At 40.9% G+C, this 25,600-nt stretch overlaps 5 protein-coding genes across 6 annotated transcripts; 1 reads left to right on the top strand and 4 right to left on the bottom strand.

Moving 5' to 3' along the window:
- Window positions 1-8: 8 nt before the first annotated feature.
- Window positions 9-2,118, bottom strand: LOC145888448 (sorbitol dehydrogenase-like). Its single transcript, XM_082979196.1, has 7 exons — window positions 1,940-2,118; window positions 1,814-1,847; window positions 1,242-1,569; window positions 874-1,058; window positions 630-817; window positions 447-568; window positions 9-159 (listed from the first exon to the last, which is right to left on the bottom strand). The coding sequence occupies exons 1-7, from the start codon at window positions 2,006-2,008 to the stop codon at window positions 9-11; spliced, it is 1,077 nt and encodes a 358-aa protein (XP_082835322.1). The 5' UTR covers window positions 2,009-2,118.
- A 1,801-nt stretch (window positions 2,119-3,919) lies between these two features.
- LOC145890389 (uncharacterized) lies at window positions 3,920-16,217 on the bottom strand. Its single transcript, XM_082981380.1, has 24 exons — window positions 15,792-16,217; window positions 15,565-15,705; window positions 14,955-15,111; window positions 14,564-14,706; window positions 14,072-14,155; window positions 13,914-14,018; window positions 12,244-13,618; window positions 11,921-12,092; window positions 11,434-11,674; window positions 11,221-11,316; window positions 10,989-11,055; window positions 10,171-10,915; window positions 9,817-10,110; window positions 9,446-9,685; window positions 8,970-9,167; window positions 8,523-8,673; window positions 8,301-8,363; window positions 8,115-8,231; window positions 7,862-8,038; window positions 7,303-7,470; window positions 6,874-6,981; window positions 4,694-4,742; window positions 4,430-4,536; window positions 3,920-4,178 (listed from the first exon to the last, which is right to left on the bottom strand). Exons 1-24 carry the CDS (start codon window positions 16,116-16,118, stop codon window positions 4,038-4,040), a joined length of 5,466 nt encoding a protein of 1,821 aa, XP_082837506.1. The 5' UTR covers window positions 16,119-16,217; the 3' UTR covers window positions 3,920-4,037.
- A 679-nt stretch (window positions 16,218-16,896) lies between these two features.
- On the top strand, window positions 16,897-17,628 carry LOC145890392 (DNA-directed RNA polymerase II subunit RPB7). The gene has a single exon (XM_082981385.1). The coding sequence runs from the start codon at window positions 16,915-16,917 to the stop codon at window positions 17,431-17,433; it is 519 nt and encodes a 172-aa protein (XP_082837511.1). The 5' UTR covers window positions 16,897-16,914; the 3' UTR covers window positions 17,434-17,628.
- Window positions 17,629-17,658: 30 nt separating this feature from the next.
- LOC145890391 (uncharacterized) lies at window positions 17,659-19,407 on the bottom strand. Of its 2 annotated transcripts, none has more exons than XM_082981384.1 (5): window positions 19,111-19,407; window positions 18,904-19,047; window positions 18,218-18,298; window positions 18,052-18,105; window positions 17,659-17,990 (listed from the first exon to the last, which is right to left on the bottom strand). In XM_082981384.1, the coding sequence occupies exons 1-5, from the start codon at window positions 19,317-19,319 to the stop codon at window positions 17,891-17,893; spliced, it is 588 nt and encodes a 195-aa protein (XP_082837510.1). In that variant the 5' UTR covers window positions 19,320-19,407; the 3' UTR covers window positions 17,659-17,890. The 2 variants fall into 2 exon arrangements, with proteins under 2 accessions (XP_082837510.1, XP_082837509.1); XM_082981383.1 differs by having other exon boundaries at window positions 18,052-18,108; window positions 19,111-19,405.
- A 518-nt stretch (window positions 19,408-19,925) lies between these two features.
- Window positions 19,926-25,600, bottom strand: LOC145889155 (uncharacterized). The gene is made up of 4 exons (XM_082980037.1): window positions 25,338-25,600; window positions 23,810-23,959; window positions 23,008-23,144; window positions 19,926-21,182 (listed from the first exon to the last, which is right to left on the bottom strand). The coding sequence occupies exons 1-4, from the start codon at window positions 25,511-25,513 to the stop codon at window positions 20,266-20,268; spliced, it is 1,380 nt and encodes a 459-aa protein (XP_082836163.1). The 5' UTR covers window positions 25,514-25,600; the 3' UTR covers window positions 19,926-20,265.

Below are 25,600 nucleotides of genomic sequence, written 5' to 3'. Positions count from 1 at the left end.
GACGTCACTCAGCAACGGATCATGACCTTGATCGCCCTATGGTGGGGGTCGGAGGCCGTCAGAAAGGCGTCGTTGGCGGATTGCAAGTCAAACCGATGTGTGATTAGTTGATCGACGTCTATAGTGCCAGTAGAAATCATCTCGATTGCTTCAGGATAACTGCTCAAAACGGGGGTTTGGATTTAGCGGTTTAAAAATTCGAAAACGGTGAGAGTTCCCAAAACACAACATCTGAAATTGTCGCTGTCTCGACACTGTAAAGTATCAATTTTTTGGTACAGCACTTAAAAAACGTTGTGCCAGGTTTTCTAAACAAATACGTCTGCCAAAACAACGTCCACCATGCCATATATTACCGATGAATGCATTACATTCGGTGTTGTAATCGCAGACTTTATACATTATAAAGGACATTGTATTGAAGCAAATATATAACGGTAGATTACGTGTTGGCGTATCGAAAAATTCCCTTGACATCAATTTCGAAAGTTCCCGCCTTGACCATCGGAAGAGCGACTTCGGGGGATCCCCTTCCCACTAAAAGGACTGACGCACCCGGCCGACAAACCTGTACAAAATTTAATAGAAATCAACATCAACAGACAGAAGTATACGAGGATGTCGCTTACGTGAATAGCAGTGCGAAGGCTTATGTCTGCACCGCTGCATTCAAGGGCGGCATGACAGCCGTCGTCATTGCTAACGGACAGCAATTGGTTGGCCAAACTTTCCGGGTCTTTCGCTGATTTGTCGACGAGACAGGTCAGGTCGGTGGAGCCAAACTTGCGAGCAATTTTAAGTCGGTGTCCGTCGATATCTGTTGTCAGAATATCACAATTTATGTTGAAGACGGACGGTTTCAACTTCCCCTACCTACAGTGAGAACTTGATCGGCACCGCGTTGCTTGGCGACCAAACCGCACAAAATCCCAATAGGTCCAGCCCCGAAAATCACAACATGGTGTCCTTTGGCAATACCTGCTCTTCTGCACGTGTGTATCGCGACGCTGAGCGGTTCCACCATCGCACCTTGTTCGTCTGTCATATTAGGTGGCAACCTAAGGAAAGCAATCAGTCATAAACATTGGTTCAAAAGCGCCAACTTCTTGCCTTATGTGAAATTTAGACTCGCGACCGTTTTATCGCCAAAAACATACGACACTCTTACTAAATGCACAATTGTTAAATAAAAATAAAATAATGTGACAAACGTCTGATGTGTACAACTATGTTCAACATACTTGAAGCAAAAATCCGCATCATGAACATAATACTGGCACAGATTTCCATGCACTGGGGGCGTAGCGCAGAACCTCATGCCCTTGCACAAGTTGTAACGTCCTGACAGACAGTGATCGCAAACCTTGCAAGAAACACCGGGTTCAATGGCGACCCGGTCGCCAGGAGCCAGCTTGGTCACCGACTGACCGACCTCCTTTATCACCCCGGCCGCTTCATGGCCAATCACCATCGGCGAACCATCCAAACTAAACCTTCCACACTTGCCGTATGCCCAGTACTTCAAGTCGGAGCCGCATATTCCAACAGCCGACACAGCAATCAGTACGTCTGGAAGTATTACCCAATATTTATTTAAACAAGGGCAGTATTTTGGGATTGAAAGTATGAAAAACACACCGTGCAGACGAACCGAATCGAAATGGTTTTTACCCGCATTTGTTTGCAAATAAATGACCCATTGAACGAAATCTTTTACTTCGATACATGATGAAAACTTTGGTTTACCAAGCAACATACTTTATTGTCAGAAAAGTGTTAGTCCTACTTTACATTAGCATGAGAAGGCACATACCGTTAGAGGAGATCTTCGGAATCTTCCAGTCTTCCTGTAAAAAAAAACATTCCACACGTTACAGACTATAGCACCTACACATTTAAACTTGAAACGAAAGAAAAACTGTAGGAAATCCTTCCTTACCAAGTCGATGGTCTTGTTGCCTCGAACCACTGCTGCCACATTTTTCATAGAACTGCCATGAGACGCCATATTTGAGCAGTGGAGGTGGTGAAAGACGCCTGTCCGAGTACAGGGTTTGCAACACACAGCATGTTAAACATTAACCCCGATAATTACCTATTAGTTCAAAGTGCGATTCTATTAACTGCAAATATAAGGAGACGTTATGAGTGTGGAATATATCTTCACCCTGCTGAAAATGTATTTTAGAGGTTAGAATACACTGGGACTCGAACCCAAGCCATCCATCGCTCGAATCACGATCAAGCAGGAATGGAATTGAGTGCTTTTAGGTCGGTGTTTAATACACAACATTATACCGTCGCGTATTTGCGACAACCGATAAAAAGATATCAATGCAACATAGTTTCTCAATACTGATATAACTAATTCTCTTCTTGTTGTCCATAACACAATAAAGCGACCAGAAAGCACGCGAGTAAAATGTAGATTACCACTGCAAACCTCCATAGACATCGAACTTTTTTTGTTTATGGTAACATCCGTTGCTTTCTTGGTATTGCGGTTTTCCAATCTGTCCATCACCTTTCATATAAACCCCTCTACGTCGTTTGACTGCAACACGTTTTACATTTGCCCTATTTTCCCAAGGGGAATTTCCCTTGTAGGCCTACCTGGTTATCCCCTAGCTGCTGCCTCGCCAAAAAAACAACCTGGCATTTTAAACCAACATAAATAGAAGTGCACTTACTGACAGTCACATTAAACCTGTCGTACTGAGTCCTTACCAGTTATAAAGCTTTGAGCTGCTTTGGATATCCTCAACTTTCATCAAATCCAATGTCTTTACCAAAGGGAAGTTCTATTCAGTTTATTGCTTTTCGCGAAATTCAACGCGGTACATGGCAATGGAAAGTAAATACGTGTTTTTGGTGTTCTCCGCCCTGGTAATAGGAAAGATGTTTTCAGAACCTTTGCATGCATTCACGAAGCTTGGGCCAACCTACATATTAGACCTCAAATTCCACATCCATTGCGTTCTGGGTATCCAATCAACTGCACAGTTATTTGCAGTAAACAAAAGGAGCATCTAAATCTAGCCCCCGAGCCTCATCCGATGGTCCAATAATATGCAAGTCTTTACCCAGCAGTGATACTCTGTTCTCCAATTTGTCCAGCGACGCCATCGCTACCATAGCACCGAACAGCAAACATAGCTCATTGAACTAAACACTACCCGACCGTTGTTTTTCATAAAAAAAATGTTTTAAAAAAGGGTTGCTTCGACCCCCGCCGAAAGCAGAGTAGCTTTGAAATAAGGCACAACACAAATAAGTGAGAAAAGTTTATTTCGATCCAGAAAAGCAAAGAAACAGGCCGAGTGCTGGATGCGGGGCTGACAGGGCTTTCATAGACGTAGCAAATACTTCTTCCACGCACTTCCAGAAAGCGGTGAAGAGTTGTCACAGATAGTCGTTGGAACTTCTCACCGCCCACTCCACAGTTTCGTCCTATCTTGCCTTCTTTTGTTGTTCCAGGCGAACGCACGGTCCGCCATATTGCGCATTCGAACACTTGTTGTACAATTCCCACAGTTGACGTTTGTTTGTTACACAAAAACAAAGAAAATTTTAGTCAACGATACCTACGCCTTTTATCTAACACAGCATTGCGGGTGCAAAACTAAAATTAGGAAAATGATTTTCTCATTTCTGATGTTAATAAGCGTGATCGAAAGCCGTGCGTTGGTAACAAATCTAACCAAAATAACTGACCTCTACCTTTTAGGCCCTTAAAATGCCGTTTTGAACATAAGTTATAGATTAATCAATGAGACTGTTGTCAGAGCGTTGTTGTCAACAGTACACCAAAACAAAACAAACGCCCACGACCACCATGCAATCACCAAATGCCTTTGCGAATTGCCTGTGATAGACAGCAACTCGACCTACGACCGAACAAATATAATACAAGATAACACACAATGAACGAATAAGTTTTACTGGACACGCACAATACGATAGAAAACAGCAGCAACCAGGAAAGAAAGTGAAACGTCAAATACAACTTTACAAGGAACACTTATTGCGAATCCCACTTAAATAAACTTGGTGCGGTTTAGTGCCCGGGTGGCGTGGGAATCGTCCATCATTCTTGACCAGTCCGTTTGACCAACGACAAAACCTACATCGCGCATGCGCTGTTGGGTTTTTCTTTCATGCATGTCGGCCCAGCGAACCTGAAAAAAGACGCATTTTTATACACGTCACAATGCAGCGTCGTTCTTTTTTCTTTTTGGAGTCCTACCATATTTTCAAAGTACCAAGTCCAGCGACGACTCTTTAACGCCTATTTGTTTATCTGTATTTACGTACTCTTTCGCTATAGCGATTTCGCGCGCAAATTTAAATTTATCGAATAAAACCGAGCGCATCGCAACGTAGCCGTACAGTTGTGCGCAAAACACACAAGGCCGCTGTGAAACAATACCCTTTTCTTTCCAGGCTCCGACTCGCGCGTTTCGTAGTCGTCCGGTAAACTGAGAAAATCCTCCATGCTCCGTTTCACGGTTTTCTTTGCTATTCCGTCCAACTTGTCTGTAGTTGAGGTGGAAAAGAAGTAGATGATGTCAGTTGGCCACCAAGCTAGCGGTTAAGTTAGTCCTATGCTAGGTAAATTAACGCACAACCCCCTACGTGGCGTAATAAGCCGTTTCCGTCGCATTTGAGCGCAATACAAAGTGTTAAAACGTACCCAGACGTGCTGCTGTTGATTCACTCTCCCACTTGCTCTTCTGGACCGCCTGGGTAAGACATAACATGGAGATTGCAAACCTTGAAATACTTAAAACATGCGTAAACCTTAAAGCTATGTATACGTTTAATAACTTATATGCATATTCGGTTGACTGTGGATGCTGGATTTTGAGCAAATTCGTTGAATTGCTATTCCATATGCACAGCCAGTTGGAAATAGTTCGATGATAATGTTTTTGTTAAATTCTATCGCAAGCATTTAAATACATGCTATGCACGCTTAACGCCTTGACACGCGATAGAAACAGATTTTTGACGCTTTACTTCTGCCAAGTGCCGCCGCAAAGCCGCCGATTTTGTATAAACATACTTTTGATACCTTGTTAACAGAGAAAACTACAACATAAGAGCATTTAGCAAATATAGCTGTAGGTTTGCCGCAAGAAGTAGCTTCTAATTTCGGTACGGAAAGTGCGAGCGACATGTAAGAAAAGAACAACATTTTTCATTTTACCGCTTAACAAATATCCACGGCCGAAAATTGTGTGTAAAATCAAGTTTAAAATATAATTTTAAGGTAATCAACGCAAAACACCGAAAGATTGTGTCGGACTTCCATTAATGGTACAGCAGTTTGAAAACATTTTGTCAAGAAAGGTTGACAAAACACTCATTAACAAACCAAAACTAAACCCAATTTTTATTATGTACCGTCAAGTAGCAGTATAAGTGCTGCATGAAAAGTTTTGATTTTTAAACATTTTTAAAGTAATAATTAGTTTTCTTTGAAGTAATTTTTAACAAAAATGCAGATTATTTATACTTCTTTGACTAGATTGCAAAACTTTTACAACTAAGCAATTTTTGAAAAGTACACAATGCTGTAAAGCTTTTTGCACGGTCACTCTTCTCACAAGGTGTTAATGGTGAATTCCACAGAAAACCAAACCATTTTTGTGTCACCACAAAATTGCAAGAAATTAAAGTTATACTTAATTATTGTTTTGTTTAAATACTCTTGCAGCATAAATATGTTTTGTAACACAAATAGCATGAATATAAACACCAGTGGTTCTCAAAGTAGGGCATGTACCACAGTAACGGGGTCAGACAAAATTTTGGTGGGGGCATTGACATTATGTAATGGACCACTTTCTCATCCTGCCTAACGTTATCATAGCATTTCCTTTCAAATTGAGTGGGTATACAAATATGGCAGCATGAGATATTTTAAAGGACAAAACTGGGCCAGAAATGTTCCAGAGCAGTGCTTTTTAAAACTCTACCTGAACTGAGATTCAGGGGTGCCACTTCACAATATTTATGTCTGGCATATATCAAGGCTATAATGTGCTGCTAAAATTAGGCATGTTTTCAGGCCTATTGGGAAAAATGATTTATCAATTACACTTACGTTCATAAGTTGGACGCCCTAAAACAGATCTGCGGCCCCCACATTAAGAACCACTGATTTACATGCACCAGATGATAGAGTTGGGTTAGTAATCGGCACAACACCAAAGTGAAACTTGTAAGTTGAATATGTCCGGTTGTTCACTTTAACACAAACGGACGTTTTTCATTGAAAACAGTATTGACAATAACAATGTTTTCAACAGTATGGACCGGTCTAATTATTCTCATTCTCAGTGCCGACAAATTTTGCCGACGTTTGATATTTTCCTGAGCGTTTTTGCGTGTCGAATTTGGCGTGATGAAAAATCGCTTTGAACCGTCGCCGCGGAAGAAGATGCGAGGGTTTAAACACAATTGCAGGAGTGCAGTCGCGACGCATACCAAAAGTTCGCTATAAAGCATTGCCCTGGACATCATTTAGTTTCTTCTCGTAGCTCGTTGCATGTTTAACGTTAATACAGATGCAAAAGATTATTTGAAGTATCTGTTTTACTGACTTTCGGTTGACTTTGCGTACAACATTACAGCGTCGTTCAAATATCAAACAATTCGGTCAAACATCAGTTCGACTATGGGCGCCTGACTTGATTACCCTAATGGTTTTCTGGTGCCCATGTCATTCCGTTACGTTTGTATGGTGTTTATCCGCGTAGTTGTTTTTTGGGCAAAACACACATGATTTGATTCGATTTAACTACGGCGACTCGACTTACCTTCGGTTTCCAACATGCAACCACAATAAGTTGCACACAAAAATCTTACCAAATCACTTGTTCCTTCCTGGGGTTCCAACGAAGGCAACTTTTCTTTTCGCGGATTTTGTTCTTCTACTGATTTTGCCTCTTCATCGGATACGTCCCCCATTTCGACCTGAATTATAAACATAAAAAAGGCCCTTTTAGAGAAACATACACCTGTAAGGATGCCAACATGTTTTACATGCAGAATACTGACACTGGCTTTTTTCGTATTCTTTGCCGTTGACAAAAGCTATCTAATGTAAATACTAATTTGCTACTAACTACACTGATTAGACCTGACATGTCGAAACGGTGTGCGCAATTGTGTAAAGTTTACCATATAATAACATCAACATACAAAACCTAGCGTGGTGCGTATAGATGTTTTATAAGCATGAGCCATATTCTGGGGAAAGTTGCATGTTTCGTTGAGTTTTTGTCCCGAACAAACCTCTTGAATCTCAGAATCTTGCATCATGAGTCTCACGTCGAGTTTATTCATGTGAATTGCAGTCTCTTCCCAATCTTTGTCAATTCCTTGTATTTCGGACAAACTTCTCTTGTGTTCGTTCCGTTTCGCGCACACGTGAGGGTCGCACTTTATCTCGGCAACATATGCCTATAACACAAACGATTAACAGTGGAGCCTCTGGCCAATTTTTTTGCACCTATCACCTATGAAATTAATGAAGACCATAGTAATCTTATGCATAGTAACACAAAAAAATGGTTTTTGAAAAAAAGAGGTTTTTCAACTCGTACGAGTTTTCATCGCTCCTGGTCATTTTAAACTCTATAAACTCCCATTACCAACAAAAATTTTTAAAGACTTTTTTGATGGTCTGAGCTTATACTTGGCGATTGTTTAAAGAAATGAGACCCTTAGCTGTCCAAGAACCCCAGTTAAGGAACCCCTTTGTAAACAGTTCAAATAATGTGCTTCTAACACTATAAACATGACTAGTTAAAATCTGCCCAAATATTAAGCTTGCTTGATCCACGATCCATACCTCGAACCCAGAATTCTTGGCAGTTTCATAGAACTCAGAAAAGTGAGTGACTTTTGCATTGACAGCGTCGACAATAATAAAGGAGAAAAATCCATCTTCGAGCGTCTTTTTGAAGGAACGGAACAAGTTTGCTCGGTATGAACTTTCCATCTCCGGTTCAAATTCATATTCAAACACCTACAAATTACAGCAAATGTTTTACGTCTGTTCACAATCGTCGCAGGAAAAGTTGTCCAATAAACATTATTTTCACTTTTTTCTTTATTTTCTTTCCAGTGTCTGGGTCCTTTTCGACTTTTTCAACCTCAGCCATAAAATAATCATCCAAACCCAACACACGAGGTTTTACTCCAAAATTTGTTTCTTTCTCCTGAAATGAAAGGCATACATTTGGCATAAAAGAACATGTGTAACTTCCGAACACAAACTCTTAACTGACCCGAATCATTTTGGCAATGTGTGTTTTTCCGCTGCCGGGAAGTCCCCTTAGAATTACAACAATCTGAAAGCAATTTCATTTAACAGCCAGAAACCATTGAAATTAGAACAGTCAGTATTAATGAATGCAGACAATGCTAACATTAAGGTTGTAGTACAACAACACCATATAAAAGGTTTAGCAAACACGGAAAACACACAAGGCAAAGGATTTTGAAGCTACCCTTGTTGGTCGTCGCATTCTTCCTGGCATGTCAATAAGATCAGCTACGTACACATAAGCCGGCGCCAACAACTTTCTCTTTATACTGGCAGCAATGTCAGCAACCGAAGTCATTCCACTACCAATAGGTGTACCTCTACCACTGGATGAGCTGAATAGAAAACAACACCATTGCATGGAGTACCACCAAGACCAGTGTCCCACAACCAGTGTGTCATAAGATAGTGTGTCATAGTATAACTGTAACCATTCAAAAACTTTTTGTACAGACAAGTAAATTTTAACATGTTACAATAATTGGCCACCCCTTAATCCAAACTTTTGCAAGGTCATAGACTGCATATTTATCATGTTGTATTACATCATATTAGGAGGTTTTGGCATTGATATGATGTGTTTTAGACTCAGGAAAAAGACAAAACAACCTCATAAAGGCATAAATCTTACTGTGCTGGGCTGTTCCCAACCAAAAGTGGTGGGGGCCTTTCAGTGATTCTTGGTATGACTGGTAAACGAGGACCAGGTCTGGGGGAGTTTTCCAGTCTTCCACCTCTTAAATTCAAATCACGTCCAAACGGGTCCACTTCTCTTTTGATGGGGATGTCCCTTCCAAAATGATCTCTGCCACCTCGTGGTGGTGGGGACCTTCATGCAAATTTAAAGTTTGTTATTTTTTGGGCAATTGCACGTTTTTTCGGGTGTACACAGATTACAAAAAATTATGCAAGAGAATTTTTTCAATACATAGAACTTTATTGTACACAAGTTGACAATTTTCAATTGTACACAAGTTTTTATCACATGGCACAACAACAATTTTCAAAATTGTGTCTTTTTTATGTTAAAATTCTTTTTTAAGTGAAAATTGTAAAATATGCTTTTCTTCATTACACATCAGTTGATTTTTATCACATGAAAGTTACCTGGATCGACTTCTAGACCTCCGAACATTTCGTGGAGATGTCCTCCGGATTCTGCGATCATATCTTTTTGGTGACATTCTCTCTGACAATCTTTCCCGTTTGGGAGAAGGTCTATCTCTGTAAGGTGAACTTCGGTTGATGCGACGAGGTGGAGAAATGCGATCATCACGACCTGGTGAATCAGGTTCTCTTCTTCTTTCAATGTTGTCATCCCTCCAGTCAATAGGTGGAGCATGTCGGCTTAAAAAAAATCATATACATAACACCAAATGCATGAACTTCTGAAATGACAAAAAGAGCTGGCCAAAACAAAGTTTTATGTTCATAATTTGCAGTTGGTGCAAAACACGAAAATAAATGTTTTAACTAACCTATGGGGGGATAACGACCTTCTGCCACTGACTCTGTGGTCTCTTGGAGGAGATAAAGGCCTGTAGTCATGACCTCTTGATCGGTCATCTGGATGATATCTCACTCTCTCCTGTGGTGGAATATCCTCATATCTTTCTCTTCTTCCATCATTGAAATGTTCATCCAAATGCGGAGGCCCATCTCTTTCTTTTCGGTAATAAGAACGTTCTAAACTGTGGGATCTTCTTTCACGGCGGTCATATCGCGGGGGTGAACCATGTCCAGAAGGCATACGGCGTTCTTCATGCGGTGACCTGGTTTTGAAAGAAATCCATGTCACTAAGCACATAATCTAAAAAAAAATGGAAATCAACCTTCTTCTTTCTTCCATCCGTCTATCATCGTCATATTGCCTTCTCGGGGGCCCATCATGATACTCTCTCCTTCCAGGTGAATACCTACTCCTTGCCATATCTAGCTCATGCTCGCGACGAAGCAGTAATTCCCCACGCTTTCTTAGGTCATCTTCGATTGCTCTCAGGCGTTCCAAACTTCTTTCACGCTGCTCACTTCGCTCCTGTTTTTCTTTCTCGTATCTCTCCCGACCAAGGATCTCTTGGTGTCGCTTCAATGTTTCAAGATCATCGTGCACAGCCTTCCGGCCACGTTCGATCGAGTCTCGCTGCCGACTGTGGCTTCTTTCATAGGGGGACCTCTCTCTTGATCTTCCACGATGTTCAGATTCACTTCTCGAGTCACGGCGAGCATCATTCAATGACCTGCCGTCTGCAGATTTTCTTCTTTCTGTTTCAGGTTCTGGTTCTTTACCTAACTCCTTTCCATCGATGTCAAAAAGTACCTCCTCCTGTGGTGGGCCGGATTCCATCTGTGGTCGCACCGGTGGCATCCCTGGCCTCATTGGAGGCCCACCAGGTCTCATAAACGGACCACCAGGCCCCATGGGTCCTCGTGGCCCCATAGGACCAAGAGGGCCCATTGGAGGCATTCGAGGACCTGGTCCAAAAGGTGGTCGTCCAGGACCCATAAAGGGTGGACCAGGTGGTCCACGTGGACCCATAGGGTGCCAAGGGCCTGGCGGTCCAAACATATCAAATGGACCTAACATGAAAGATCGTTTTGTTTCAAAAAGAGCAACAGCCAAAAATAAATAATTTAAACCAATTCAACATACGTGTGGATAATGTGCTCATTTCCAAGGCACGTCTCTCCTCAGCCCACTGCATTTCCAAGGTTTGATTCTGAACAGAAACACATTCTTTTAATTGTGCTACATTTGCTGCGAAACATAGTCTTGCTTTATGGCAGATGAAACGTCAATAAAATAAAGTACGAAAATTTATGCCAGAAGAACGGTCCTGTTTACATCCCGTAACTCTGCAAAAAGCACATTTCCTTCGACATACATATAATGGATCAAGTCGTTGCGCCTCCTCCAGTAATTCTCGGTCACGAATGGCTCTTAACAAAAGCTCACGTTCAAGTTGTGGGTCAAGTTTTAGCTGCAAAAACAACATAAAGTGACCAGTGAATCATTGTTTTATCTTGTAAACACAAGGGCATATGAATATATTGCATTCCCACACAATTTTAACTCCCATAAAGGTAAATTTTCTCACATATTCCTGCATTAAAAGGTCATCTTTAATCCCAGCAAACTCGTGCAGAGTGTCCAGACCCCCGATAGCATCAAGTAATGGGTCTCCAGAAGGCTTGTCTGGTTTCGATTTGGCCAATACTGGATCTAGCCCCAATCTCTCAAGTAGTGCTGCTTCAATAGCTTCTTTGTCAAGTTCTTTGTTGCTGGTGCCACCACTTGCAGACGTTCCCGCTTCTTTACCATCAGAAGTGGAAGCATGTCTTTGAAAAGCAAATAAATAGGTTATGATGGTATGACAGAGTTTGGAGTAAAACATTTCACTGCAACCTTATGGAAGGCTACACAAGATTTCATATCAAAAAAAGCAAAGATAGTAACTAACACTTGGAATGTAATGACACACCGTTTTATTGATTCAGTTCTCAAAATGAATAGTTCGTTAAGCAATCAATATGAAAAAACAGGTGCCAAAACAGAAGTAAATTTACATAAACAAAAATGTTTACCCAGTCGGCAACTTCTTTTCCTTTACAGTTTGAACAGCAGACAATATATTTCTTAGATCCAAGTTGCTCAGTTTCTTTGCCCTCTCCAGTATGGCACCACGATCAACAGGCAACTGGGATGATTTTTCATCAGCATTATCCCTATTTGGAAATTGTGTTTCAGGTAGCCGCTCTACAAAACAAAACCTTGGTAATAGAAGACGCCAGAGAAAAACAGATAAACGTTATTATTGCACACATTATTATTCTTGCAAAACAGTTTGAAATCAGTGACTTGTAAGAATACTTCACAGGAAAAGTGAGATATTCTGTTATGTTTTTACCTTGGACTGTTTCATTTTTTGTTTTAATCGCTTGAAGGTGCTCTTGCAACTTCTTTAAATTGTCTCCTTTGAATAGTGGGTTGTTTGCAAGCAAATTTTTGGTGGCATCCGGCAGTTGAATTTTGTCTTTTGCAACATGATCCCCACCCCTACCCAGAACAGAACCAGCATCTGATGTACTAGTTACCATACCTGTTGAGCTCTGTCTTGACATTTCTGGCCGTTCTCTGTAGGAATTACGTGTAGTTTGCATCTTTGCTGAGTCAACCTCATTTTCAGCTTTCTGCATGCTTTCTGTTTCAAAGCTTCCCTCGCCATAATCAAAACTGTCTTCTTTAAAACTGTCATCATCAGGTGTAGGTGCAGAAAACCTCTCACGAGGCCCAGGCTGTTTAAATCTGTGCCGAATCTGACCATCCCTAGGAAACTTAGGATGTCGGGGGCCACTGAACCTTTCGCCTTGTCCTGCAGGGAACCTGGGTCTGGGACCTCTAGGCATTTGATCACTTGCATGCATGTTCTCAAATTCATTCTCCTGCTGGTGATCATATTTCTCATCTCCCTCTGTAAGTTGATAGTTTTGATTTCCGGGGAGTCTTGGTCTTGGTCCCTTTGGTCTAAATGGCATGCGACCTTGATTCTGTCCAGAAAAACGCATCCTGTTCTTTCTGCCAGGCATGCGGGGTCTTGGACTAGTGTCTCCGTAGTTCTGATCCCATTCATCTTCTTGCCCATGCTGTTGCTGTGCCGCAGCACCGGCAGCAGGCATTCTTTGTCTATTTGGCCCACCTTGTGGAAAATTAGGGTTTCCCTGTCTGAATCCTTGCTGGCCCGGAAAACGTGGACCATGGTGCGGTCCAGGAGCCCTAAACCTTTGTTGATTTCCTGGCATTCTTTGTGGGTGATTGTTGTTTCCGGGTAACTCAATATTCCTGTGTGCATCATGTTGATTAAGAGGCATTCTTTGTCTTGGATTACTGTTATTTTCAGGAGCCTGCTGACCAAATTGTGGTTGATTTGATTGTTCAGCATCAAAATGCAGACGATTGCCCCTCAGTCCCATTTGATTAACACTAAAGTCATTAAAACCTGGTTGATTAAACTGATGTTGGGCAGTGTTGTGCATGCTCTGCTGTGCTGTTCCTTGCATATTCTCATTATGCTGCTGCATTTGGTAAGATCCAGGAAATCTAGGTTGGGACTGGTTGTTTGGTATATGTGTGTGTGCTTCATTGCTTTGAGGCTGAGTTTGATATTGCGGACTTGAAACATGCGCAAGATGCTCCTGAATCTTTTGTATGTTGCTATGGAGACGTTCAATACTTGCTCGGTTTTGGGCCTTTTGCTTTGTCATTTGGTCCTGCCATGTCACCCACTGCGAAAAAGCATCATTGCATCACTATAATAGCAAAAACAATTTATTGTATACTAAAAACATAGAAACATTAAATGTGTATCGAAATATGTTTATGATATTTCTTAATTTAAAAAGAAAGTCAAAGCTAATATGCTGACCACTCTTAAGCAGACGTTTCGAACACAGCATGTATTAAAAAATAGTCAGTATATTACATTTGGCTTTCTTATTAAAAGTAATCAACCACACGCTTTTTACGCAAAGTATATTGCATATTGTTATTACACTCCAGAAGAGTATCCATTAACTCTACCTGCTTTTCATACTGAGCAAACTGGGACTTGTTTGGATGATCTTTGTGCTTCCTTTTCCAATCGTCAAACTGTTTGTGCCAATCATCATATTGCTTCATGAACATCTATGAGTCATGGAGTATTGGTGATAAAAACATTTGGAAAATATTAAACTAACCTTTTCCTGTTCCGTAAGCTTGATCAACTGTTGCTGGTACCGAGTGAGGCATATCTGAGGATCTTCGTTACCAGTGGACGTCCACTGGGTAAGAAAATAGCATTGTTTTATCAAATCTCAAAGACTTCATTGAAGCAACTTATGTTAATGCCAAAATCATATTACCTAGCTGTCAACAATACAGTTCATTGCAGAAATAGGAACCCTGGCCCACAGGCCAAATTTAGCCCACCAAATGCATATGAATTGGTGTCGCTTGAGAAAACTTAACGCTGCAGCTTAATGAAAATTCACTGCACATTTTTGCTTTTTGGTTGCAACTTTTAAACATTACAACAGTGTAACATTACTTTTAAACTGTATTGTAAACATTCTTTGCGTACGTTATATTTATGTGTCCCACTGAACCTGGACCATTTGTTGAATATTGGATAATTTCTGGCATGTGAGTGGAAAAGTTAGCCAATTCCTGGTTTATTTAAAGAATCTAACCTCAGTTACTGGGTCTGTCTTCGTCTCAGCTTGCGTAGGAACAGGTTGCATCATTGTAGAAGAAGACACAGTGCTGCTGGTTGTCTTCGGTAATTCTGTTTTTTGAGCTGGCACGAATTCCCGCTTAATTTGTACAGGAGCTTCTGTGCAGACAAAACCACTCCGTTATCAAAATCCCAGAATGACCAAGAACAAGTTTTTCCTACATTGTATGAACCACAGACTACTTTCATGCACCAAAAACTTAATAAAAGTTATTTAAGTAAGAAGACAAGGGTTGACCAGGTCCTGAACAAGTCCAACTTAATAGATTAAAAAATGGGATTTTATTATTTATATGCCTCATTTTACGACACCAAGATATTGGAAGGGGTTAATATTGAGGTCATACCAGATCTATTCTTCTGCTTTGAAACCAACTGCAACTTATGCTGCCAACATTCAACTTGTTGTTCTCTTTTTAACGAAAGAAACCATTGTTCTTTAGTGAGTCTCTCCAATTTTGCTTTGTCTGTTTCATTCAACTTCAGAAGCTCTTTATCCCACCACTTGAAAACAAAAACAAAGAATAATATAATCAAGTAAATATGTATATTTCTTTCAACTTTATTCATGTATATATCAGATCAGTGATTATGACAACTCTGGTAAGCTTTGCTACAAAAATGCTTGCCAATTTTTGAAAATGCTGGTTGTTTTAAGTATATTTGCATTCGTTGTTGTCAGTGACCCACTGCCAATGTGTGTGATGAATTGCAGCAGCATGAAATTAAAATCATCATGACAAGGTGTCTGGTGCTTAAACATCAGCTCGAAGTAATTTTGGTATAAACCCGTGTCTACCCTGACGTCACCTAATGGGACAACCCTTGCAATTGGAGCCAACAATGTTTAGTGACTGCTTTGAGGGGTCATGGGTGCAGCTTTGGTAACTTACGATGATCGTGCCAGATAAATAGCCTGGCTAAAAATTAACAAAAACGTTCAACAAAAATAAACACCTTCTCTTCCATTTCAGGTGGTGGAGGTTTTGGAGGTGCTGGTTTCTCCTCTTCACTTGGTGGTGGAGGAGGAGGAACAGGAGTCGGGGGTGGAGGTTGAGAGGGAGGAGGAGCTGCATTGGTGGATGGGGGCATCATTGACTGTTTGCAAATACAGAAGTTTTGTTAATCGATAGCGAGATAAAACTTAACTTTTACGTCTTAATAATCAAACGTAAAATGATCACCTGCTGGTTATTTATGTGGTATGCCATCATCTGCGGGTGATACACGTTTTGCTGCTGGTGCATGAAATGTTGTTGGTTGAACAAGTTTTGCTGGTCCATCATAGGCTGCATGCCATTTTGGCCACCGTGCATCATTTGCTGTCCAGGATTTTGGTTGTTCATCATGTGGTTAAAGTTTCCAGTTACCATTGACCCGCTTCCTGCCATAGGACTGTTGTAGCCACCTTGTTGCATCCATTGCTGGCCTTGTCCGTGCTGCTGGGGGGTTCCGCTAAAGGCTTGCGAAGGCAGCCTTTGTTGTCTGATCTGATTCCACCCCGGTAGCATAATTTAATTTAACTAACCTGCAGTTGTACAAGTTTTTGTAAGGACTAAATAGATAGTACCACAAATTCTACAACTTCAACTCCGTATTTCAATAACAATCACAGCGTAACAGCATTCAACGCGCATGCAAGCGCGAAACTTCTAAAATCGTAACTCTGCCTTAAGACACCAAAGTCGGTGATTTTACATTCGTCACGCTGTTTCGTGTGTTTAAAAAATACTTGCCTATGCACCGTATTCTTTCAAACTTTAATATTAAAAGAAAGTTTTCATATTTTTTTGATTTTTGCGGTCGCTTCTCATAGTTAAATCTAATTTTAGAGTTCGAATAGCCTGTATAAACCATGCACTGCTTGCCTATTAATTGGATGAGCTGAAACTTGGTGTTTCTACGAGGCGATTGTCAGGATGGCAAAGCCGCAGAGCGGGAAACAAACGTGAAATCATAATATTTGTAAGTATATGATGGTAAAAATGCACCGAGAGAAAGCAAAATACAAGTTTTTTTCAGAATAAAAATCTAGAAAAGTGGTGTTTTATTGCTGTCACTTTTGTTCCATCGCACGGATAAACACAAAACGCTTTTTATTAGGATATGTTCCGGACACAATTACAGTACAAGTTACCAGATTACTTTTTAGTTGTTACCATATGGAAATGAAAGTGCTTGTTTATAAATTGTTGACAACAAACTTTTTTTGCCTATTTATATTTGTATCACAAAAACTAACATTCATGTGTAAAGGGTAACTTGATATTATTTTGTTTTTGTAGTTGATTAGAATTGTACAGAAGAATGTTCTATCACATATCATTAGAACATGAAATATTGCTACATCCAAGATATTTTGGCCCAAACCTGCTAGAAACTGTAAAACAAAAACTATTCACAGAGGTGGAAGGCACCTGCACAGGAAAACATGGATTTGTTATTGCTGTCACTACAATTGACAATATTGGCGATGGAGTAATCCAGCCTAGTCGTGGATTCGTTTTATACCCAATCAAATACAGAGCAATTGTATTCAGACCCTTTAAAGGTGAAGTCATTGATGCCGTTGTCACTCAGGTGAACAAGGTTGGCTTGTTCACTGAAATCGGCCCGATGTCCTGTTTCATTTCAAGACACTCCATTCCTGCAGACATGAAGTTTGATCCAGAATCGCACCCACCTTGTTACAAAACGGATGATGAAGACATAGTAATACAGCAGGATGATGAAATCCGCTTAAAAATTGTAGGCACTCGTGTTGATGCCAATGACATTTTTGCAATAGGCTCATTAATGGACGATTATCTGGGTTTAATCAGTTGAAAAATATATCATGTGACATTCCCATTATGCAGCAAAATAAGTTTTCCAGGCATGCACTCTAATTTTTGTGTTGTTTTAAAGTTTAAGCAAAAACATGTTGCTGAACATAACGACACACAGCTTTCAAACTTTCTTAGCCTTAGCCCAATTTTTTAGTTGCTGCAATAAAATTATGTACCAACTTGAAAAAAACTGTTGTTTTTATATAATAAAAGCACAAACATGTAAAAGCAGTTTGTTTTATTTATGCAGAGGCCAAAAACGCAAATGCACTCCAATACTATTTACAATAAAACTTGTTGTACAAGCAGATCATAAACTGATGACTCGGGATGTGGTCAAGGGACACTGTTTGCCAACGGCAACACTTTTTGTGCAAAAGGCCAAACAGATATAATACAATCAGAGTGGCATTGCTTGTTTAGGTTTTCACTTTACAAGTTTGGACAGAAAGGGTTCATGAGCGACTCCTACTTCGACTGTGGCTTCTGCTATCTCTTCCATTGACGGGACTAGCACTGCGGCTCAAGGAATGTTTTCGGACCGGAGATGGGGACCTGTGGCAAAAACAAAATAAACTACACAATTGTACAACAAATGGGTAAACATTTCTCCCACCTTCTTGGGCTGATGCTCCTGTCCTTTCCATAAGGCGATTTGCTTAGGCTTCTACTACTGCAAATGCAACAAGTATATGATTAGTTCATAAACCAAAGAAATCTTTAGGTATAGTGATCTGATAAAGCATTAACAAGTAAGTCTTTCGTAAAAAATCTCACTGCACCTTCTGCGATTACGTCTTGGTGAGCGACTATAACTCCTTGAGTATCTGTCACGATGACGCCGGGGACTTCTTGAACGAGACCTAGAAAGCAACAATATGTCAGACAAGACATTTATACATTTTTTGTCTACTCAGGAAGTCATTGAATTAATTGCACAATATTTAACTAGCGTAAAAATGCAAATGGAATCTGAATCAAATCTACATCCACACAAGATGGAAGAAATGGCCCCCAGCACCATACTTTGATGGGTTGTGAAAGGTGGTTATCATTATTGTGGTGAATCCAAGGGTGATACAGCATCGAAGCATATACTATATGTGGGGCAGTTGTGCGACGTGGTGGGAGAAGTAGTTTGGGGATCGATGTCGCCAAAACTGCTTGGCTGTCGTTGTGTTATGAGGTGAGTCTAGTTTTAGACGACTGTAGAGAAGGCCAGTTGTGTGCGAGGAGGCGAAGGTTTATATAAGACAGTTAAACGCTGGTAAAAGATGCGATGTGGCAAGGAAAGTAGTGTAGAGCCTGAGAAAATGGTTGCAGAGAGTTAAATTCTCAAATTGCTTATTTGCAACATTAATGGCAAAATTACAATCGAACAGTAAACTTAACATGTTATGTTTGGCATCCAGTACAGTTACAAATAAAATGCAAAACAAAAACATCCAGCTAAAAAGTATTTTTGTACCGGTCATATCTATTGCGTCGTCGATCGTCGTATTCGTCCCTTCGGCCACCACCACCTCTACGGTCGCGGTCACGATCGCGATCACCACCACGCCGTGTCATACCGTTCGACATCTCCACCCTAGCACGAACGCCACAAATTGTCCTGAAATGAAACGGTTTGTTTAAAAATGTATTATTTTGTCACCTACTGCAAGCAAATCCTCACCTTCCATCAAGTGCTCGCACTGCGTCTTCAGCATCGCGGGTGTCATCGAATTCCACAAAGGCAAAACCAGGTGGGTTTCTTGCAACCCAAACGTTTTTTAGTCCACCGTAATACCCAAAAACTCTTTCTAACTCGCTCTTGGAACCTTGGTTTCCCAAATTCCCAACGTATACCTTGCAATCAAGTGGTCCCGAGTTTCTAAACGACATTTTCTTGTGGCAGCCAAATCTCTTTTCAACACAAATAAAACAACGCAATCCGCTTGCTTCGTGCTTGTGAAGTGCCAGCAAACTTGCATCGCTTTGCGCATGCGCACATGGCGGAACAACACCCGTACGGGATTCATCCGCATGGGCGACGCAATGTTGATTTCCTTCATGTTATTGTTGTACATTACTTTCATTAAAAGTAACTTTTAATTTACGAGGACATCATTACAAATTTTTATCATTTTTAGTAGTTTAAACTTGCAGTTTTGCTTTTTTTTAAATTTACATTTTGAATGTTTCAATAGACTAACGTTTAGAACAGCAATTCGCACACCTTGCGGAAAAAACAATTGTGCCGGTAAGGTAGTAATTAAATTTCAATTGAGATTTGTGTGTTTAAAGTGGCACAATGGGCATATCATTTGTATACCATAGTCCTATAATTTTCTTCAAATGAAAGATAGCTTTTGACACTATTGTCCACACCATGCGTTTGCCGTTTTGCCCCAAATTGATTCAGGCTGTTTGTATGTGGCCGTATATTTATTTTGTTTGTGATCGTGTAAGACTTAAGGTATTTTTTTGCACACACACACCAATACAACGCAATGCCATCATAGTTTTATTTGGAACTACAAGATTGATATTTGGTTGTGTTGGATTGGTAAGCAGAAAGAAAGCGCCACATTCAACAATATATCAAAAGCATACGAAGCAATGACAGAAAGAGTTAAAATCAAGCAAAAGTATTATTAACAATCTCATCGTCATGGACTGGGTATTTTACACACACAAAAGATTATTTTACACAGCGTATAATCATAAGATTGTCGCATTTTGTCGCAAAAGGTCCAGCTGTTCAGATTGCTGTACATCATAAAAAGTCAAAGAAAAACAACGAGAAAAAGATTCGTTATCAGCCAAAAATCGGATTGTTAGACACCTTTTAATTACTCTTCATTCTGCCAAGCTTGGACTTCAGCCTCTGGAAAGGTGACGATTCTTTGTGTGAACCATGGTGACACTCGTCATGTGCGTGGTCAATGGCTAGGAAATGCGACCCTTTTGACGGTTCATAGCACTTTGGCACGGCTTGCGTAACACGGGCTTTACTTAAGGCTATGTTGACTTCAGTAGTGGTGCTAGGGCGTCTTTGGTTTGGCAAAACAGTTGCCACAGCGTCAGTGTTCGTGTCTGGAAAAAAAGGTAAAGGCGCAGGGTCCTCATGCTTGTAATCTTCCGCGGGGGAAAAGTCGTAGTCGTCTGAACTTCCGGATAGTACTGACCCTGAGGAACTGGACCCGGGCGAGGGCGGAGACCCTCCGTTATTACGTCGACCGTGTTGTTTAATCGAATGCCACACTTTGCGGTTTCGTTTGCCCGAGCAATCTTCGCTTATGCTGCGGTGGAACAGAGGGCTTCCAAGCTTTCTGTGTTGTGCTACTGACGCGGCCGTTGACTCATAGAAGGTGTGGGCTGACACCTTGCGGTGCATGTTTGGACTCATCTCCATAGGCAAGTGGGCGAGCACGAACAGACGTTCAAAGAGCACTTGTACGCTGGTCAAGTCGCGAGCAGATACGTCAACGTGAGTGCACAGGTGCCTGGCAACCTTGTGACTCCCTTTCAGCCAATCAGCAGCCGCCCCGACCGGGACTGTGCGTTGCTTTGACATGTCTGTTTTGTTGCCGGCGAGAATGATAGGTGTGTAGGTGCGGAAGTTCTTCTTCTTGCGGGTGCCGTTATGCTGGAGGGCGTTGCTGTGCAGTGTTTTTTTCGCATCTTCAATCATGCGCACCAACTCCTTGGCGTACTCGAAACTTGACTCTTCAGTGATTGAGTACACAACGAGAAATACGTCACCTGCAAAACAAGAAAATATTTTTTTACAACAGCGAAACAAGCACAGCAAATCATGCATGAACTTTAGGCAATATTTCCATGTAAAAAGACCGTTATAGCATTCTCCTTTGAACTAGTTGGCAGTTTGCCGTACAACAATAAAATCTTTGGAGTGGTAACGTACAGCATGAGTGCATACGATGTCATGAGTGTTTGTGTTATTTAGGTTTTGTCAAAACCATCGGGGACTGGAGTTGAAAACCTCCTGGCTAGTCTCTCACGACCAAATCACAGCTTTATGCGTCAACTAAATCTAAACTGTTTACTCCTGGCCACGGGTGGTAAACAAGAGGTGACATCACCTCAGGCCGAAACTCCCGAATCACGTAGATCAAACCCCGAACTTTATCCCCCTTCATTATGACGTTTATCGGACTTGGGTTCACCGCGGGCGAAATTCAAGGATGTTATTGCGGATTTGTGATGACGCCTCGAACAAGCGTTAACGCTCGACTGCGCACGCGCACGTGAATAATGCTGTTGACTCGGCGCAGGGGACTATTCTTTATCCAAGGGACAAACACAACAAGGTTTCCGTTGAAAATGGGGCTCCCGTCGCGCGACTCAGCATCGCGCGTCGTGTGCACAGAGGTGAACAGCCTCCCAATTAGATAAAAACAATTAGTTGCGTTTCTCCTAGTACTGGAAACTCTATTCAATACCACACCGTGTGATGACGTATGTCAATATCTGTCTGTTTTCAAGGTCGATGGCGTGTTAAAAACTACAGCAGCTGATGATGGGCATTAGATGTTGAACAATAGTAACAAAAGAACACACGTGCAGCTTTTCGATTGTTCATTGATTGCAATTTTGTTATTTTATTTTCGGTCGTCACGGCACGTGTTATTGGATTTTTAAGAAACCAAGACAAATATTTCAATGCAATAAAAACCTGTGTAAAAAGTTTCGTGCTTATGGGAGGTTAAAATGTGATGGTCAAGATATTTCTTTTATATCAGTTTTGCATTAAAATAAAAACGACGCATGGCGTCACAGCCGGGAAATTTTGCTCCGCTTACAAACTTAAAGACCAAGCAACTTTGGGATTGTGTGAAATGAGAAAAAAAACTATGAACACAAACGCATCTTGAGTAGCCGTATATGACCGTAAGTAAGTAAGATTACGTTATGGGCAACGGTAGGCGCAAGAGGAAGGATGCTGGCGACCGCCAAAGAAAATTTCGTGAAACTGGGTTTATCAATAATGATCGACAAACAGCAAGGCCGCTGAATCAATATTTGAGAGACCCCGGATATTCCTTCGTTTCACTGAAAAATGGCGTGACGCAGTTTGCGGAGTTGTATGCCATCACTCGTTCTCAGAAACAGGTGCAAATTATCACACGCCTGTTGTTTGTCCAGGATGGAATATATCGATAATCTAATTAACTGTATACCAATTGCTAGGAGGTAGCAACTGCTAGTGGTGTGTTGTATTCGGCTTTCAGGTAAAACGGTTTTTTAAATAGGCGAATTTGTGTCCTTGATTTGATTTACGGCAATAAAGACGCCCAATCAATGCGCGAACTTTTAGGCAAATTGCCAAACCACCTTTTATATATCCTAGACTTGAATTAAAAAGATAATGGAAGAATGCACTCTAAGTCAAATCAAAAGCTTTTACCCAAAGCCGGGCGTGCCCACACCGCAAAAAACTGAATTGCGCAACTCCTCAGCGGCCTCTAAAGCAAGCCTTTGCTTATCCAAGCGTGCAACACCCTTGCCTGATAGCCTTGTTTCGAAGGAAACCAAGTGTTTGCGTTTACAAGTCACGCTCACTCACCCGTCATAAGGGTGATCTTCTGAGTAAGGGGGTTGATCATAGCTCCTGCAGTATCGAGAATGTCAAGTTGGTACGTGTGCCCTTTGATGGTGTACATTTTGCGGTGAAAGTCCTCCACGGTTGGAATATACGCCTCACTGCAAAGCAAAAATATGCACTTGTAACGAATGTACAGTTGCATTGTCACATACCAGTGGGCAGAAAATTGGCACTGAAACCGCATGCTTTGAGGTCATGAACTCATTGGTATTGATAGCGCTTTTTTATATAATTTGCTAAAAACCTTTCTTCGTCAAGAAAGATTGTCAACAAAGCAAATCCATTTTATTTTCCAAAGCATGGGAACAACCAATATCTGGTGGTTTGTTGAAGTGGAACATATCCGAAGCCATTAAGTGCTCTTGACACTTAGTCATAAGTTCCCCAAGGGGCAAAATGTTTCGATGTGCTTTAAATAAATGGGAGACTATTCAAATTTTGTGGGACCACTTGTCATAAACGCGCCACATATTTTTATATCAACAATTCAGATGTGTGCTTGAAGGTTGCTTGTCGATAGGATTGCGCTAATGCGTAATACGGATTCGGTCGAATATAAGGTGCTATGCTGTGTTGGTACAATCCTATAGTTGTAAGTGCCTTTAAATGTTCTTTTTTTGCACTGCTAACATTTTTTGCAGTGAAATTCAGAATATTACTGAGATTAGAATCAATCACAAAAACACCTTGGCATTTTTCACAGGTTAAACAACATCTTGTCCATCAAACCTATCAAAACGGAAAATAGCATTTGTGGCGTCACCTAAACGGCATTCCCATGAACCTTGAAACCAGCTGCGTTTTCCCCACTCTGGAAGCGCCGAGGACGATCATCCGCAATTTCCTTTCTCCCGCCACAGGCACTGGCAAGCTGCCTTGCTGTAAACCCACTGCATTTCTTCTTAACCCGGACCTGCACAAAACAGACCTGTGATTAAAATCCAAACGAAATCATCGGTCACGAACAGAATTAGAAATGCTGACAACCCTATATTGTAGATGACGCTTCGGTGCGTCGGCATATAACGTAAGCTCGGCATTTTCAACGCCATACATATGAAGTGGAACAATACAAAACATGCCCCGAATGCAATGCTATGATTTAACAAACTCGATTGTATTCGCAATAGACAGTTCATTACGCAAATGCGTATTTGTGGAAGAATTTAAACAACACCAAAACATTGCAATATAGGGTGCTTAAAACACTAAAACAGTAAAAGCGCATTTTTTTATGGATTATGTTTAGTTTAGTGGGCCATCGTATTTTTAATTTCCAATGAACCGGGCTCAAATTCCAACCTGTTCTCTTGCAACAAATAATAAAAACATGTACTGGGTTAGCGAGATAGCGTTATAAGATACATTATCACAGTCCAGCGAGTTCAAATATTTTTTCTTCGCATTATTGAATTGTTCAGTCGAAGCTCAAGCGAGGCTTCCGATTCATCCATCCAGAAACTCCTAAACTGGCTCTCGAGTCACGAAAAGTTTGTTTTACGTGTCGCGCTTACAGAACACAAAAGTAGGATGAATTAAAGCCAAAGGACACGGTTTGGCTACAGATAATTTTATATAAATTTGTCCCTATTTTAAGGCGTACAATAACCCTTTTTATAGATACTTTTTGTATATGAAATGCAATTAAGTTTTTCTTTGTATTAAGATGAAGATTTGATTCCAGCAAAGCAAACAGAACAAAAAGTGGTATTTCTATGGCAGTTTGTTGTATTACTTATATGGCACCTGCACCAACCATGGTATGAATCTATCTGTAACATCAGCGCCTATGGGCACAACGAGCCTTAGAAAATAGATAATGTCAAAATGTACCACAGCAGAAGCAGAGGATGCGGAGGCTGGAGCAGCTAAACCGCATTCTGTCGATGAGCCGATATGTTTCCGTGTTTGCGCATTGGAAGCAAAAACCGCCAGCATTTTTTGCAAGCACATATTGGGTAAATGCTATTATGCGCAGCATACACACGCACAGTCAATAGACGTACATTGACAAACCATGCAGAACTCGTTAATGCCAAAAACAACATTGATGGCCCAGCAGTTCTGACCCATATAATCGTGGTTTTACCACGCTTGCCAAACACATGCGGTTATCAAAATTAAAAGTAATGTATCATAGTAAAGCATTTTGAGATTATAGAGATGTGTATGCTTTCGCAATCATTTTAAATCTAATTTGCGAGCAAACACATTATTTGAAAGAAAACCGCAGACACGACGAACTGAAAATACTTTTTGTTTGTTTCCAGAAATAGCAATCGTATACTTACATATTGATGCTGCAGTTGGAGAAGTTTGGTCGGCAAACGGTTCGTATATTGTTAGATGGATCTGAAACTTGTTCCACAACAGGTTGCTTATAAGATAACACAGTTTTGTGAACAGACAAACTGCAAAAATTTCGAGATGATATGATTATGCATTGAAGTTGCACAAACCCAATCATTCACACCACTTCGCAATTGCACGTACATGTTTTGCACAAATAACGACAGGCGTTGACGCAAGTTCTGTAAAAAACATGTTACGTGCC

The sequence above is a fragment of the Ascidia mentula genome, chromosome 2, assembly GCF_947561715.1.
Source record: "Ascidia mentula chromosome 2, kaAscMent1.1, whole genome shotgun sequence".
Lineage (NCBI taxonomy): Eukaryota > Metazoa > Chordata > Ascidiacea > Phlebobranchia > Ascidiidae > Ascidia > Ascidia mentula.
Note: the sequence above shows the minus strand (reverse complement) of the source record. Positions and strands in the feature narration are given on the sequence as shown.